The following is a 14,289-nucleotide window of genomic DNA, read 5'->3' as shown; positions in this document are numbered from 1 at the left end:
ATAAAAAATAGATAATAAATTTGGATAAAAATAAAAACTAAATATAACTCTCTTCTAATCATATATTATTAGTTGAACATGTATTTTCAAGTGACCCATAACTTAAATTTTATGTGGGTTCTTGCCAAAGGTCTTTTTTTTTTTTTCCTATGAAGCATTTTACCGAATAGCTTGCATGTGACACCAATAACACTCAAAATCAATATAATTTAATCTAACAAACCAAAAGCCTAATCAATAATCAGTAATCCATACAACAATGAAATACAAAAATCAAGCTAAATTGTTTCAAAGAATAAGAGATTCAGAAGAAATGAGAAAAGAGGCGTGGGACAACAAGAGAGAGTTTGGAAGAGATCAATGGCTGAAATGAGAGGAGAGGAGACTGGAGGAGAGATGTCGAAAATCAAATCTAGAACTGAAGGGGGAGACACTAAAAATGGAGCTTGAGATGATATAAAAGGCACATATTGGACGGTTAAAATATTAACCGTCTAATATTGATAAACTTTATTAAATGGTTATTTATAATAATTATCCAATAAAATTTAAAAAATAATAAAAAAGGAAAAAATTTAAACATATATTGAACGATTTTAAAAATAACTGTCTAATAAATTATAATCGTTCAATAAAATTCATTATATATATTCATTTTGTAATAGTGGCAGTTGTACTTACCGTTGCAAATGATATAGTATTGATTTTAAAAATTGCTCCCACAAAAATCAAGCTACTCCGATAGATGTGACGGTTTAAGAATCACAACAGATAAAATGCCACAAGCGATGACCTGAAGCTTTGAAAATAAATTTCAAATTTTTTTGTTCTAAATTTTTCAGATGTAATGAAGGCTTTCAGATCTTTTTCTGCATGAGACTGCCGGTGACGAGAGAGAGAGAGAGAGAGAGCAAGAGAAAGAATAAAAAAATGGGATATGATCATAATGCTTGTTCCTTTCTCTCCGCGGACAAGCATCAGTTCAGTAATATAATATTATTAGTATTATATTATATCGTTATATGAAAGGATTAAAATTTAATTTTATTTATGTACTTATTTTGTAAGAATATTAAATATCTTATATTTTTAAGTGAAGTAATTTTATTCATGAATTATTTTTTTGAGGAGCAAAAAACTCCTCCATTAATTCTACTGTTATATGTTGACATAGCATATGTGTGGGGCCCATGTACAATAACATGTGAGATTTTGGCCATGTTCTTTGGTGTTAATTTGTCTCTGAACTCTTTTTTTATGAGTTTTGAATACTCTAAAATTTTTTTCTAAGAGCGCCTACCTTCAAGTCTTATTAAAATAAAATTTAATAAATATTGTTAAAATATTAAGTATTTTAACATTTAATAATTTAAATATTATTATTTAAAACATTACACCATCTAATTTAATATTTTAATATTTTATAATTTTGTATTAAAAATGAAGAGAATGAATCTTCAAATTAATGAAGAGATTTTTTCTTCACATCTCTCCATTTTTTTCTTGTTAAATAACTATTTTTTATAGCATATTAATAGAATAAACAATATCTTTTAAATAAATATTTTTATTTTCATTTTATTGGCCTTGCAACACACAGAAAATATTAAATTTGGGTAATGTAATATTTTGAAGAAAAATCATTAGTTGACCAAAAAAGATTAAGGAACTTAACCAATATTAAACATATAAGTAAGTTCTAATATGCATAAAAAGCATAACAATTTGGGCATTGTCTTGGAAAGAAGATTGAAGATTCATATATAAAAAATAAGAAATTATCTATAAATTTATAAAATACTAGTTTGAGTTGTTAATATTTAAAAATTAATTTATAAATTTTGAATGAATATTTATAAATAATACTCCCTCCATTAAAAAAATATAAGGTATTTTTAACCGAATCTCATCCCTAATAAAATTGTTACCTACTTCAAACTAACCTTATCTTTTTATATTTACCTTTATTAAACACCTTATAATAAAATATAAAGTTATTCATTGATAGGATCACTTTTGAAAAAACAAAAAGTAATGATTACACTTCAAAAGACTAAAAATACCTTATATTTTTTAACATTTAACTCCTTAAAAAATATCTTACATTTTTTAATAGAGGGAGTAATATTTAAATTATCAAATATGAAAATATTTAATATTTTGATAATATTTATTAAATTTTATTTTAATAAGACTTTAAGATACCAAGTATTCCTAAAAAGACTTTAAGGTATTCAACACTTCTGAAAAAAAGTTCAAGAATAAATTAGTATTAAATAACATGGTCAAAGTCTGACCTATCACTTTATGTGGGCCCCACAAGCAGATCATGTCAGCATATAGAGGTAAAGTTAACAATTCATTAACAGAGAGAGTTTTTTTCTCCTCAAAAAAATAATTCAAGGGTAAAATTGCCCCACTTAAAAGTATAGGGTGCCTAACGCTCTTTAAAAATAAGTATAGTGGTAAAATTGGACCTTAAACCTTTAATAAATATTGCCAAAATATTAAATATTTTCATATTTAATAATTTAAATATTAATATTTATAAATATTTATTCAAAATTTATAAATTAATTTTTAAATATTAATAACTCAAACTAGCACTAGCATTTTATAAATTTCTACATGACTTCTTATTTTTTATATATCAATCTTTGATATTTTTCTTCGAGACAATGCCTAAATCATTAAGCTTTTTATGTGTGTTACAACTTACTTATATTTTTAATATTGATTAATTTTCTTAATTTTTTTGGTCAACTAATGATTTTTCTCCAAAATATTGTACTACCCAAATTTAATACTCTTTGTCCGTTGCAATGTTAGGAGTAATATCAGAAATATGACAATCAAGGCCAACAAAATGACAACAATAATGGTTATTTGAAGATATCACTTATTTTATTAATGTGCTATAAAAATGTTACTTAACAAGAAAAAAATGGAGAGATAGGAAGAAAAAATTTCCTCGTTAATTTGGAAGTTCATTCCTTTAACAAGGTTAATGTGTAATTTTATCCTTAAACTATTTTTAGAGGAGCAATGTTGCCCCTGTCGTTACAATATCCATTATTGTAGCTAGTGAAACCCATTTTTCATGAGTTAAGGTGCAATTTTGCCCCTAAACTAATTTCAAAAAAGCAATGTTGCCCTCACCATTTAAAAATCACTAAAAATAAATAAAAATAAAATCATAATAATATTAAATGTAAATACAAATATAAAATTATAATAGTATTAGATGAAAATAATATTAAATGTATATATAAAATAAATATTAAAAAAATTATAATATGTTAATAAAACATCATAAATGAAGAATATTATAAATTATAATTTTATAACTTGTTAAACATAAGTGGATCTTGATTAAATTATATATGAATAGAGATAAAAGTATCTACATTTATACCTATAATTATCGAGTGGAGCCATCATTAATGACTCAATTTGGATTAAAAACTCATTTTCATGATTCAGCTGGATTAGACAAGAGTTACACTGCTATTAAGTTAAAAATCAAAGTTGAATTAGGAATTGGAGTGATTTTCAAAAAATTAGATGATTTTAAATATAATATTAAAAAAAGCTTAAAAATTTTTAAAAAATAGAAAAATTTAAAAATTAGACCATACTGAAAACTAAATTTATTTTTGAACAATTCACATGTATAAAATATGATTTGAGACTATTTTTTTTATAAAGATGTTGATAGTTATAGGTATAAATGCAAATGCTTTTGAGTCTACTCATATCTAATTTAACCAAGATTCACTTATATTTGACAAGTTTAAAAATTATAGTTTATATTTTTTTCTTATATGTATGTTATGTATACATTTAATATTATTATAATTATATATATATACATTTAATATTATTATAATTTTATTTTATTTTATTTTATTTTTAATGTTGAGGGCAACATTGCTCCTTTGAAAATAGTTTAGGGGTAAAATTGTACCTTAACTCATGAAAAGTGAGTCCCACTAACTACAGTAATGGACATGTTAATGACAAAAGCAATATTGCTCTAATTTGATTAGTTTATGGACAACATTGTTATGATAAATAGTTTAAGGGCAGCATTGCTCCTCTGAGAATAATTTAAGGGCAAAATTGTACCTTAATCCTTTTTAATACAAAATTACAAAATATTAAAATATTAAATTGGCGTAATATTTTTAAATAATAATATTTAAATTATTAAATATTAAAATACTTAATATTTTAATCATATTTATTAAATTTTATTTTAACAAAACTTTAGGGTATTCAATGCTTCTAAAAAAGACTTTAGAATACTTAGCGCTCTTAAAAAAAGAGTTCAAGAATAAATTAACATCAAAGGATATGGTCAAAGTTTCATATGTCATTGTGCGTGGCCCCTATGCATATGCGATATCAATATATAATGGTAGAATTAACGGTTCATTAATAGAGGGGGTTTTTGCTTCTTAAAAAATAGTTCATGAATAAAATTGTCTTATTTTAAAATATAAGGTGTCCAGTGCTTTTAAAAAATAAATTCATGAACAAATTTGGACGGGACCTTAACTCTTATATGAAAAAGGGAGGAGAAGCCGGGAAGATAAAATGAAATTGCAAAATTTTAGAACTTTGTATTAAAATTTCACATTAATATTATTGAATATCATTTTTGTTTGTAAAAGAAATCTTATTAATTAATACTTTTATGTTTATGAAAAAATGGAGGGAATAAAATAAAATCTACTAAAATGTTACTCTTATAATTAAGAAAATTAAAAGAAAATTTCTTTGTATAAATATTTTTTATGTAAATATTAGTTGAAATGATTATAAATGAATTTATTTTATGGTTTATATATATATATGTTATTTAAAAATATTAAATAAATTAAAATGGTTTGACTATAGTTTGATTACTATTAGACTACCAATATACTTACTCCCTCTGTTAAAAAATATAACACTTTTTTAATTAAATTTTAACTTTAATAAAGTAGTTATTTACTTTCAAACTAACATTATCTCTCTATATTTACCTTTATTAAATACCTTACAATATATATAAAGTTATTCATCAATAGGGATACTTAAAAAAATAATAATTATAATTTAAAAAATTAAAAATATTTTATATTTTTTAATATTCAACACCTAAAAAAATATTTTACATATTCGTGTTCATCAATTTGGAATCTTCCTATGAACAGTGAATAAACAGTAACGTACCACGTGAGCCATGCTTTTTCCGTTTCATCTTTTTCTATTCCCACGTGAACTGCTTTGTCCCATTTTGTATCATTTTATTTATTTTATTATGCATGAACAATACTTAAATAGTAAATTACCAAATATACCCCTGTTTCTATCCTATTAGGCTATTTTGCAAGATATTAAAAACTAGACCGATCATTGAACCAGTCGAAGTTAAGGATCAGGGGTCAAGAGTTCAATCATGGTCGAACAGGGAATTAAATCTGAGTTAGATCGGTCATAATAAAATTAAAAAAAATAAATAAAAACTCATTAATTCTTATACATTTGAAACTTAATATCCTATACAATATAAAATAATAATTTTAATAATAATAAAACACAACCACATTTCAAATATTCATTCATATAATCCTCTCATCATTTAAAAGTTTTAGAACTAATAATAATCAATACCAACATTATCTTTAAATAAATTAATATAATTTTAGTTTTATATAGATGACCTCAAATAAAAAAGAATATAAAAATTTAAATAATAATAAGAGTAAAGTTAAAAACAATAATTAATTAGTTTCTGAACAACAATAACAAAATTTAAATAGTTAAATTATAAATATAAAAATGTAATTAAGAATGAGAAATAAATAAAATTTTACACATTATTTATGTTTTTAATGTCAATCCACGTAAAAAAATAATAATATAATTTCAAAAGTTATTTATATTTGTAATAGGATGATGATATAGGTTGATAGGCATAAGAAAGTAAAGCTAGGAATACGGGCGAGCTCGTCCCTTAAGAGTCTAAGCCCTAAAGCTCGATTTTCTATTTTGAGCCTTATTTCTCAAGTTTGGTCCTTATATAAAGGGCTTAGGGCTAAACTTGCAAGTCCTTTTTTAAAAATAAAAAACTTAAAATAAAATTAAACATTATAAATTAATTAAAATATTTTAAATTTATAAAAAATTAAAACCCTCACAATTTTTTGGAAATTAAAAAATACACATTTAAAAGTCTAGTAATAAAATTTAAATCTTGATTAAAAATAGTTTATCTTTTTATAAATACACAAACAAAATAATTATAAAAATAAAAAAATATCAGAAATTTTATACTATACACTAATATTTATTAAATTATATTAAATTAATTTTAGAATAAATTAAAATTAATAATAATATAATGTGTGTAGAATTAGGTGAGCATGTCATTGGCTTCAAACACATGTTCCATCAAAGAAAATAATAATAATAATAATAATAATAATAATATAACAGGGTTTAAAAGACTGCCCAAGCACGAGCCTTTTTTTATAGGGTTTATCAGAGCTAAACCCTCAAGCCCAATTACTTTAAAAAAAATTATTTTTAAAACTCGAATCCTTATTTAAATAAAGTCTTCAAGCTCGACTCTTCAAATCCAGCTTTTATTTTTGACTCTATAAGAAAGTAGCTCTTAATTTTTGTTAAAAAATAAAAAGTTTCTTGCATTAGCGGTGAAAAGATGTAAAAAAGGCCAAGACATCAGTGCTGCATTGGTTAGCATGAGGCATGGGAAAATGGAATAGCTCAAGGTCCAAAGTTGTAAAAAAAGAGGAGATAATGAGCAGAAGAGGCAACGAGTGTTTAGTTCGACTGGAGAGCTTAAAACATGAGAGAATCAGAGAATAATGTTAACGTTCAGGCGCCGGCGAGCTTCTTCCTCTCCATTTTCATCTTTTTTAACTTTCCATTAGCTTTGTTCAATGATCGTCCTCTTCTTCATGGTATTTACTGCTCTCTCTCTTTTTCTTTTTCCTCTTTCCTTCTGTCTGCGGTCTGATCATTTTTTATTGATTTTCTCCCTTTCTTTCTTGACCCACCCAACTCCCCTGACCTGAGAGTGAGGCGAGTTAATCCGGGTTAATGCCAGGTTACCCGAATTAACCCGGGTCAACTAGTGTCAAAAGAAAACACAAAACTGGACCAGACACATGGCGTCGGTTTCCGGTTCAACTGGCCGGTGCAGTCCGGTTTTACAAACAATACTATTTTGTATCTTACTTGCATGGTAAATTATCGAAAATGCCATCCGATCCTAAAGGCATCAATTGATGCTATTTTCCTTCATCTGCAAAATTTTTCTTCCTCTCCGCGTCCGTCTCCAGCATTTTGCAGGTGCCCTGGTCCCCAATCTTGCTCCCTAAGCTTTCGCGTTTTGCATGTGCCCTGATTGAAATTTTACCTGTCCCATTTTCCTTCGTATGCGTTTTCTCCTTGCATTTAGGTTGCTTGCATATTAAGGGAACCGGTTCCCCACATGCCAGGTGCTCGTCGCTAACTCGCTATCATCATTAGGTTTGAGGTGATTTACTTGGGTGGCAAGCTGCATTCCCACCTGGGGGTTGATTACTCTTTATTATGGTTTTTTGCTGTTAGCTGGTTCAAATTCAAATTTTGCGTCGTCCGTGTCTATTTATTTCTTTCCCGAGTCGGGGTTCCAGGGGTGTGCATTATCATGGTGTTCTGAGTTTGGTGTGTTTTCTCCATTTGGGTGTGTTCTACCAGTCGACCTCTACTCGGGGTTCCGTTCTTTGGGGGCAAGGCAGTTTTTCATTTGTGGTGGGTCTTGCGATTCGTGATGTTTTATTCAGCCATTCACGATGATTGTGTTGTTCTAATTTAAATCCTTGGCTGTGATTTATTTCTGTTCATTTGCTGGTTTTATGTCCCTAGACCATCAAGTTGCTCTCTCCGTTGTGCATGAGATATTCTACGTCCCCTGTGGGTCACCATCACAGCTGCAAAAGGCGAAGGGATTGAAGCCGCTACCCTATCCTAACTTTACTCGCACCAGGTCTTCTTTCTAACTCAGAGAGTGGATTCGTGTTTGAAACGTCTTCCCCTGTGTTGATATTCGTTTGAATTTTGGAAATTCTCAGTTGTGCTGTAATTTTAATTAAATTGGGGTCTAGGATCTACTATTTGATTTCAAGTGAAGAAGTGCTCCCTAAGTCAAAAGAGTTGAGGAACACGATTTTTAGTTAAAGCCATAGGTGTGGGTTTATATTTGTGCAACTAGGGTTTTTAGTTAAAGCCGTTTAGCATTTTGATCTTTCCTTCCTCAGCTTACCCCATTGAATTGAAAATCACAAATTTTGAAGTTTGTTCTGCAGCTTTTGCGGGAGATGGGATTGATATTTTGATGATTTTGATTCTTTATTCCTTATGTTCTCCTTACTTGTGTGCTATGAAATGCTACTAGCATCGATGATTGGTGTAGCAGAATTGGAAAATTTTCTTGCGGTCAATGTAGTTTATTTCTATTACTATAGGTATCAGTATCAACATCAGTTAAATATTATGTGATTTCTTAATTCAAAATTGGTCTACTTTTGCTCTGCTGTGTTGTTCTCACATCGTTGACTAGACAGAGATCTTGTAACAATGTTCCTCAGCCTCATGCCATCCTATATTACTCTCAACGAACGACCAAGGGGGGTCTTTTGATAACTGAAGCTAATGGTGTTTCTGACACTACTCATGGGTAATTTGTACACTTTATTATTCCTTGTGTTAACTTTATCTCATTTTGCTAATATGTTTCACAAAATGTGTTTCATTTTTTGTTTTCTGTTATCGGTGAAGCTATGCTGATACACCTATAATATGGACAAAGAACCAGTGGAAGCATGGAAGCCCATTATGGATGCTGTTCGTGCCAAAGGTTGGATATTTCTTTATTTTTCCCTGGCATATGGAAAGGGTTTCAGATTTAGGTTTTTTTTCTCTGAATGTGTCTCTGATGTGAGAAGAGTAGCTAGAAAATATCTTGTCTTTTCTATTGAGTTAACAAGATATTTGACATGTTTCAGTAGATTATCACTTTGAATGGCCTAAAACCATGCTATATGACAATTTGAGCAATACATTCTTGGGAAATGATTTTTGAATTATTATGAGCTTGTGCTGCCTTCTTCTCTGCTGCTTATTAAATGTTTGGACTTTTAATGAGTATATTTTTCATCTGGTTTCTGAACACCATTGCTGCAAAGGTTGGACTTTTGATGAGTATTTTAACCAATTTTATCCTATTGTTTCATCAGTATCCTAGATGTAATGTCAAACTTGGATGCATAACTGTTAAGATAATGATGCCAAGTAATAAATAACATCTAAATTTACATATGGTTAGATTTTGTATTACTTCTTTAAGGGATAAAGGGGCACAATGGAAACATTTTGTAACTGCAAAAGTTTAATTACATGAGATTGTTGGTATAAATCTTAAATGTAGAATATTTAAGTCTGATTTAGAACTTCTACATATTAGTTTTTGTTTGTTTGTCGTTATTAACATTTATGACTAAATTAAATTGAAATCACTATTTAAATGCATACTATCATTGCCTAAAAAAATTTTGGCCTTTTATTCTGCCATCCAAAATGATGAAAGTTTTACAAAGGAGTTAGCATCTTGCATGAAAGCTCTGTAGACATCAGTTAATCAACACATGGCTATAGAAGAGAAGTAGGGGTGTGTGTGTGTGTTTTTTTTTTTTTTCCCTTTATTCCACTTTGACTCAGAATGAGAAAATACAGAGCTAATTGAAAGAGTCACTTTGTAGTTTATATATGTACTAAATATGGAGCTATGATGAAGATGAATTGAAAGATTCACTATATATTATGTACTTTATATTTAATGTTTTATAAATTGTCTATTGTTTTTGTTTGATGAATATTCACTTGTGAACCATTTGAAGCACACCAAGAATTTAAAATAAAATTAAAATATATAATAATATTTTTAATTGTATTTATATTAATTTTAAAAATTATTTTACTAAGAAAGAATGTTGGTTTGGTGGGATTTTATTGATAGTTTGTATGCACAAGATCCACGAGGTCGTGGCTCAGAAAAAAAAAAAAAAAGATCCACGAGGTCGGTTCTTACTCTTTCAAAAAGGAAGATTTTTATTTTGTTTCAGCTTTGCGAATTTATCATTTTGACCTCAAAAGCAATCAGATTTTTTTCTCTTTCCTGAACCCATTTTTTTTTAATTGTTTTCATTAATCCATCAGAAACAGGGGATGGAGCCGGGAGAGAGTGAAATCCAGATTTGAGCCCTTCATTCTTCTCCTTGCTTGGCTTTCCTCCGTCGCCGATGAGTGTGTATCGTCTTCCGCCACTGCAAGGAGTTCCGACGAGGTGACCATCGACCTTCTCCCCTGTTGTGTCAGCTAAGAAACTGCCATTGTTGACGGAGGGTGTCAGATTCTTCTCCCTCCTCTGTTCTCAGCTTCACCGGCGTGGGTGGCAAGGATTCGACTTGCCACGAATCCGTGCCACCGCCTTCTTCTCCCTATGCTTCACTTCGTTCAGGTTTTTCTACCGTCTCCTTCTGCTCTTCTTCTCTGACCGCTCTAGCAAATCGAAGATCGTTCTTCTTTTCCTCAATGGCGTCGACTGCGTTGAGTAGAGCTTATCCTTTCTTCTATCCGTGTGCTGCTGTCGGAATTGCCATCGAGTCCCTCGTTCATTGTTTTCCTTTGTTTCAAGTGCGCATGAGCTTCTCCCTTCTCGTTTGTTTTCTTTATGCGTGTGATTTAATGATGAAGATTATGATATTTCTTTTCTTTTATTCTGTGCTGGTATGCTCAAATAGAGAATGAGGGATTTGGGCAAGCTGAAATTTTCAGACTATTTGAGTTGGATGAAGCAGTGTAGATTTGAATTTTAAAAAGCTTATTTTGATTTGGTTAAAAGAATGAAACTTACGAGGCTTAATTAATCTAAATATTGTTATGGGGAAATTCTGGAAAGGAAATTAAGGAAGAGGTTTGGTGTTTGTTTGAAGTTTGATGTATATGAGATGTTTGATAAAATACCTATTGAGAAAATTTTGCTTTGAGTATGCATTCATAACATTGTTATTGGTTTGGGCATTATTTATTTGTAAAAATAAATTGATTTTTTTGTGAAGGAATATGTCTAAGAAGTTATTGAGGTCTAATTTGAGTTTTGAATTATTTTACTTCTTGAAGTCATGGTATATACTTGAAAGATTGATGAAAATGCTTTTACATATTCTAGTACTCTTTTGTTCGATAGAGATAATTATGGAAATTGGTTAAAGAGTTTGAGTTATTAGTTATGAATTTTCATATTTAAAAGATTGATTATTTTAATTGGTTCATGTAAGTTTGATACTGATAAGAGGAATTTATATTTTGAAAAATAATTATTTTCTTGCATGTTTGAAAATGGTTTTTTGAAGGGGCTACATGCAAAATACTAATTGCTAGCAGCAGCTCCATTAGCCCTTGGCACGCCATAGGCAATGATTAGCTAGTTTGATTTGTGTGAGCTATGTTCTCACGTTTGTTATTCGTGGGTTTAACACTTGCGTTTGATTTATTGGCTTCGAGCCGCGTTGGGTTAGCATTACTCTTGTAGATTTTGTGTTCACATTTGTTTCGTAGCTCAAGCTGCGTTTGGTTACTTACCCTCGTGAGTTGTATGTCCACGCTTGTATTCATGGCATAAGTCACGTTTGATTATTTACCCTCATGGACTGTATGTTCACGTTTGTTAATTATTTTGATAAGTCCTTATAATATGAATTTGACTATTTGATGATTTTACATTCCATTGATTTTAATTAGTAAATTATTTATAATTATTTATTTTTTTCCTTGCAATCAAGTGATAACATAATAATATTTGATATAATATTTTAATGGTTCAAGGTTTTATTTAAAATTTTATAGAATTTTTTTATTTTCAAAGTTTATTGAATTTTTATGAAGATCGTTGCCTCTTAAATTATATAATTGTTTTAAAACTTTCCTTTTATTTATGTTCAATTATTTATTGTTAGAATGTTATTCACTGTGAAGCATTTTGTTTGGTCTCAAATAGCATAATTAATGTGGTGTCTCTTGCTGATTGTTGATGGGGTTCATTGTTGAATTGACTAAAATATCGGTTATGAGAATATCTTCTTTTTTATGTAAATTCTAGAATTTATGTAGTATGTTTGAAAATATGATTTAGAGTGCTCCACATTGATTATAGTTAGGGTCTTAATTCTCTCGTTATGTTGTCTATCGGTTATTGAGAAGCAAATCTTTTATAGTTAGGGCTGGCTCTTCCTCTCTCTACTTTAGATAGCCGTATGGAGCCATCGTCGTCAAGTATAGCGTGTTTAGTAGCTAGAGTCTTTGTAGGGGTCACCACTCCCCGTCCTCTAGCCACTATACATATTGCTCCACAGTAGGATCACCCGAAAGGTCCTCAAGAGACGGAACCAAGAGGGACAGTGCAATACCAATAGAGCCATTTGAGCTGTGTCCAGTTGCAAAAGTGTACTCTAAGGAATCAACTTCCCCCTCTATGGTCAGTTCTTTCGGAATAAGCCTAATTTGTTTAGGTTCGCACTCCTTATTATAGCAAATAAGCAACTAGTTTACGGAGTAAACCGAGACTTGAAAGGTTGAAACCGTTAGGACATAAAAGTTAGGATGTGACATAACAGAGATGAAGTTATGAAAGAAGATAGTGATAACAGCTCTCTGTTTCTTTTCCCTCAGCAACTGCTCATAACTAGCAGCTCTAGTGACCAGGTGAAACAGATTGGTGAATTTGTAAGATTTCTGTTGTAAAGATTTGGGAGATTCTAATTTTAGGCGGGGTGCTGTCAAAATTTTTATAAGAAGTTTGAAATTTTGATTTATATGAAAAGTAAAATTAGATATATAGAATCATGCTGATAATGTGTCAAATGTATTAATTCAAAACTTTTCTTAATCAAGGCTTTAGGAATGTAGGTTTGTGCATATGTCCCATGCTAGTTACGCTAAATTTTTAAGGTGTGACACATTACTTTCGTGCAATGTTCTGTGATGTTGGAAATGACCCTGAAGGTGGTTACTATGCAAGGTAGGTTTTACTACAACTTTCAATATGAAAAGAGTGTTAGGTTTTGTATTGTTTTTCATTCGTTTTCCTATATCTTCATTGGAAGGCTGTCTTGCATTCCTTTGTTGAATATGCGGGAAATAAAATTAACTTTTATAGTTTTATTTAGTAAATTATTGAAACCAGCCAAACATGTTGACACCAACTGCAATATGTATTCATGATTTAAAAATGGGTGTTTTTTTACACTGAAAGTTAAGGAAATATATGCATGCAGTTGTTTTCATGTCATAGAACAAAACTCGCGCAAAAATTTTCTTCCTTTGTCAAACTAGTTCTTTACAGAACTTTAAAGACAATCCACTTTTTGACATTCACACTGAGCATCCAATTGCATAATATGAGTCTATAAGGACATGCAGCGAGCTACATTTTGCTTGTGCCCACTTGGTTGGCTCCTTGGAGCCCAAGATTGGCTGAAGCTATCGTGTTTGGTTGCATTCCCGTTATCATTGCAGATGATATTGTTCTACCATTTGCTAATGCAATCCCATGGGAAGAGATCAGTATGTTTGTTGACGAGGAAGATGTCCTTAAGTTGCCAGACCATGCTCACATCTATACCCTCGAAAGTAAATGCTAAGAGGCAAAGATTGCTTGCTTACCCTTCAATGGAACAAGCCATGTTAATCCCTCAACCTGCTCAGCCAAGCGATGTATTCCATTAAGTTCGAAGTGGGCTTGCTCCTTAGTTGCCACATGACAAGATTATAGCCTGTGTAGAAGATCTATTTTTTGAAAAATGTGTACATAATGATATTTCGTTACAATCATTCCTTTGGCTAACTAATTTTAAGCATACATGAAAGGAAATTGAAAATTTTTAGACATGCCAATTCAAAAATTAAACACACATGTTCTACTTTAAAAATTTTAAATATAATTGATGTGTATGTACCTTCATCGTCACACTTTTTAGTTGGTCCTTCTTTTTTCCAGCATATTGCAATTGTCTTCCGAGATCTTCACAAAAACTATGGCCAAAAGAGTTGTTTTACTACGTTTGGAACTCAGGAAATGCTTTAAAATTAAACCATAGATTGATAATTGATAATCCTATAATAATTTTATGTCATACAATTAGTTTAAGCTTTTATAACCATGCCCATTGAGATTAT

At 29.8% G+C, this 14,289-nt stretch overlaps 1 protein-coding gene across 1 annotated transcript; it reads left to right on the top strand.

The window, feature by feature from the left end:
- The first annotated feature begins 7,351 nt into the window (after positions 1–7,351).
- Positions 7,352–13,991, top strand: LOC129292142 (uncharacterized). Its single transcript, XM_054929676.1, has 6 exons — positions 7,352–7,365; positions 7,475–7,514; positions 7,924–8,044; positions 8,618–8,734; positions 8,836–8,914; positions 13,630–13,991. The coding sequence occupies exons 2-6, from the start codon at positions 7,508–7,510 to the stop codon at positions 13,837–13,839; spliced, it is 534 nt and encodes a 177-aa protein (XP_054785651.1). The 5' UTR covers positions 7,352–7,365; positions 7,475–7,507; the 3' UTR covers positions 13,840–13,991.
- The last annotated feature ends 298 nt before the right edge of the window (positions 13,992–14,289 follow it).

This window comes from Prosopis cineraria, unplaced genomic scaffold (assembly GCF_029017545.1).
Source record: "Prosopis cineraria cultivar Desert tree isolate PC_DT_omini unplaced genomic scaffold, ASM2901754v1 PC1, whole genome shotgun sequence".
Classification (NCBI taxonomy): domain Eukaryota; kingdom Viridiplantae; phylum Streptophyta; class Magnoliopsida; order Fabales; family Fabaceae; genus Prosopis; species Prosopis cineraria.
Note: the sequence above shows the minus strand (reverse complement) of the source record. Positions and strands in the feature narration are given on the sequence as shown.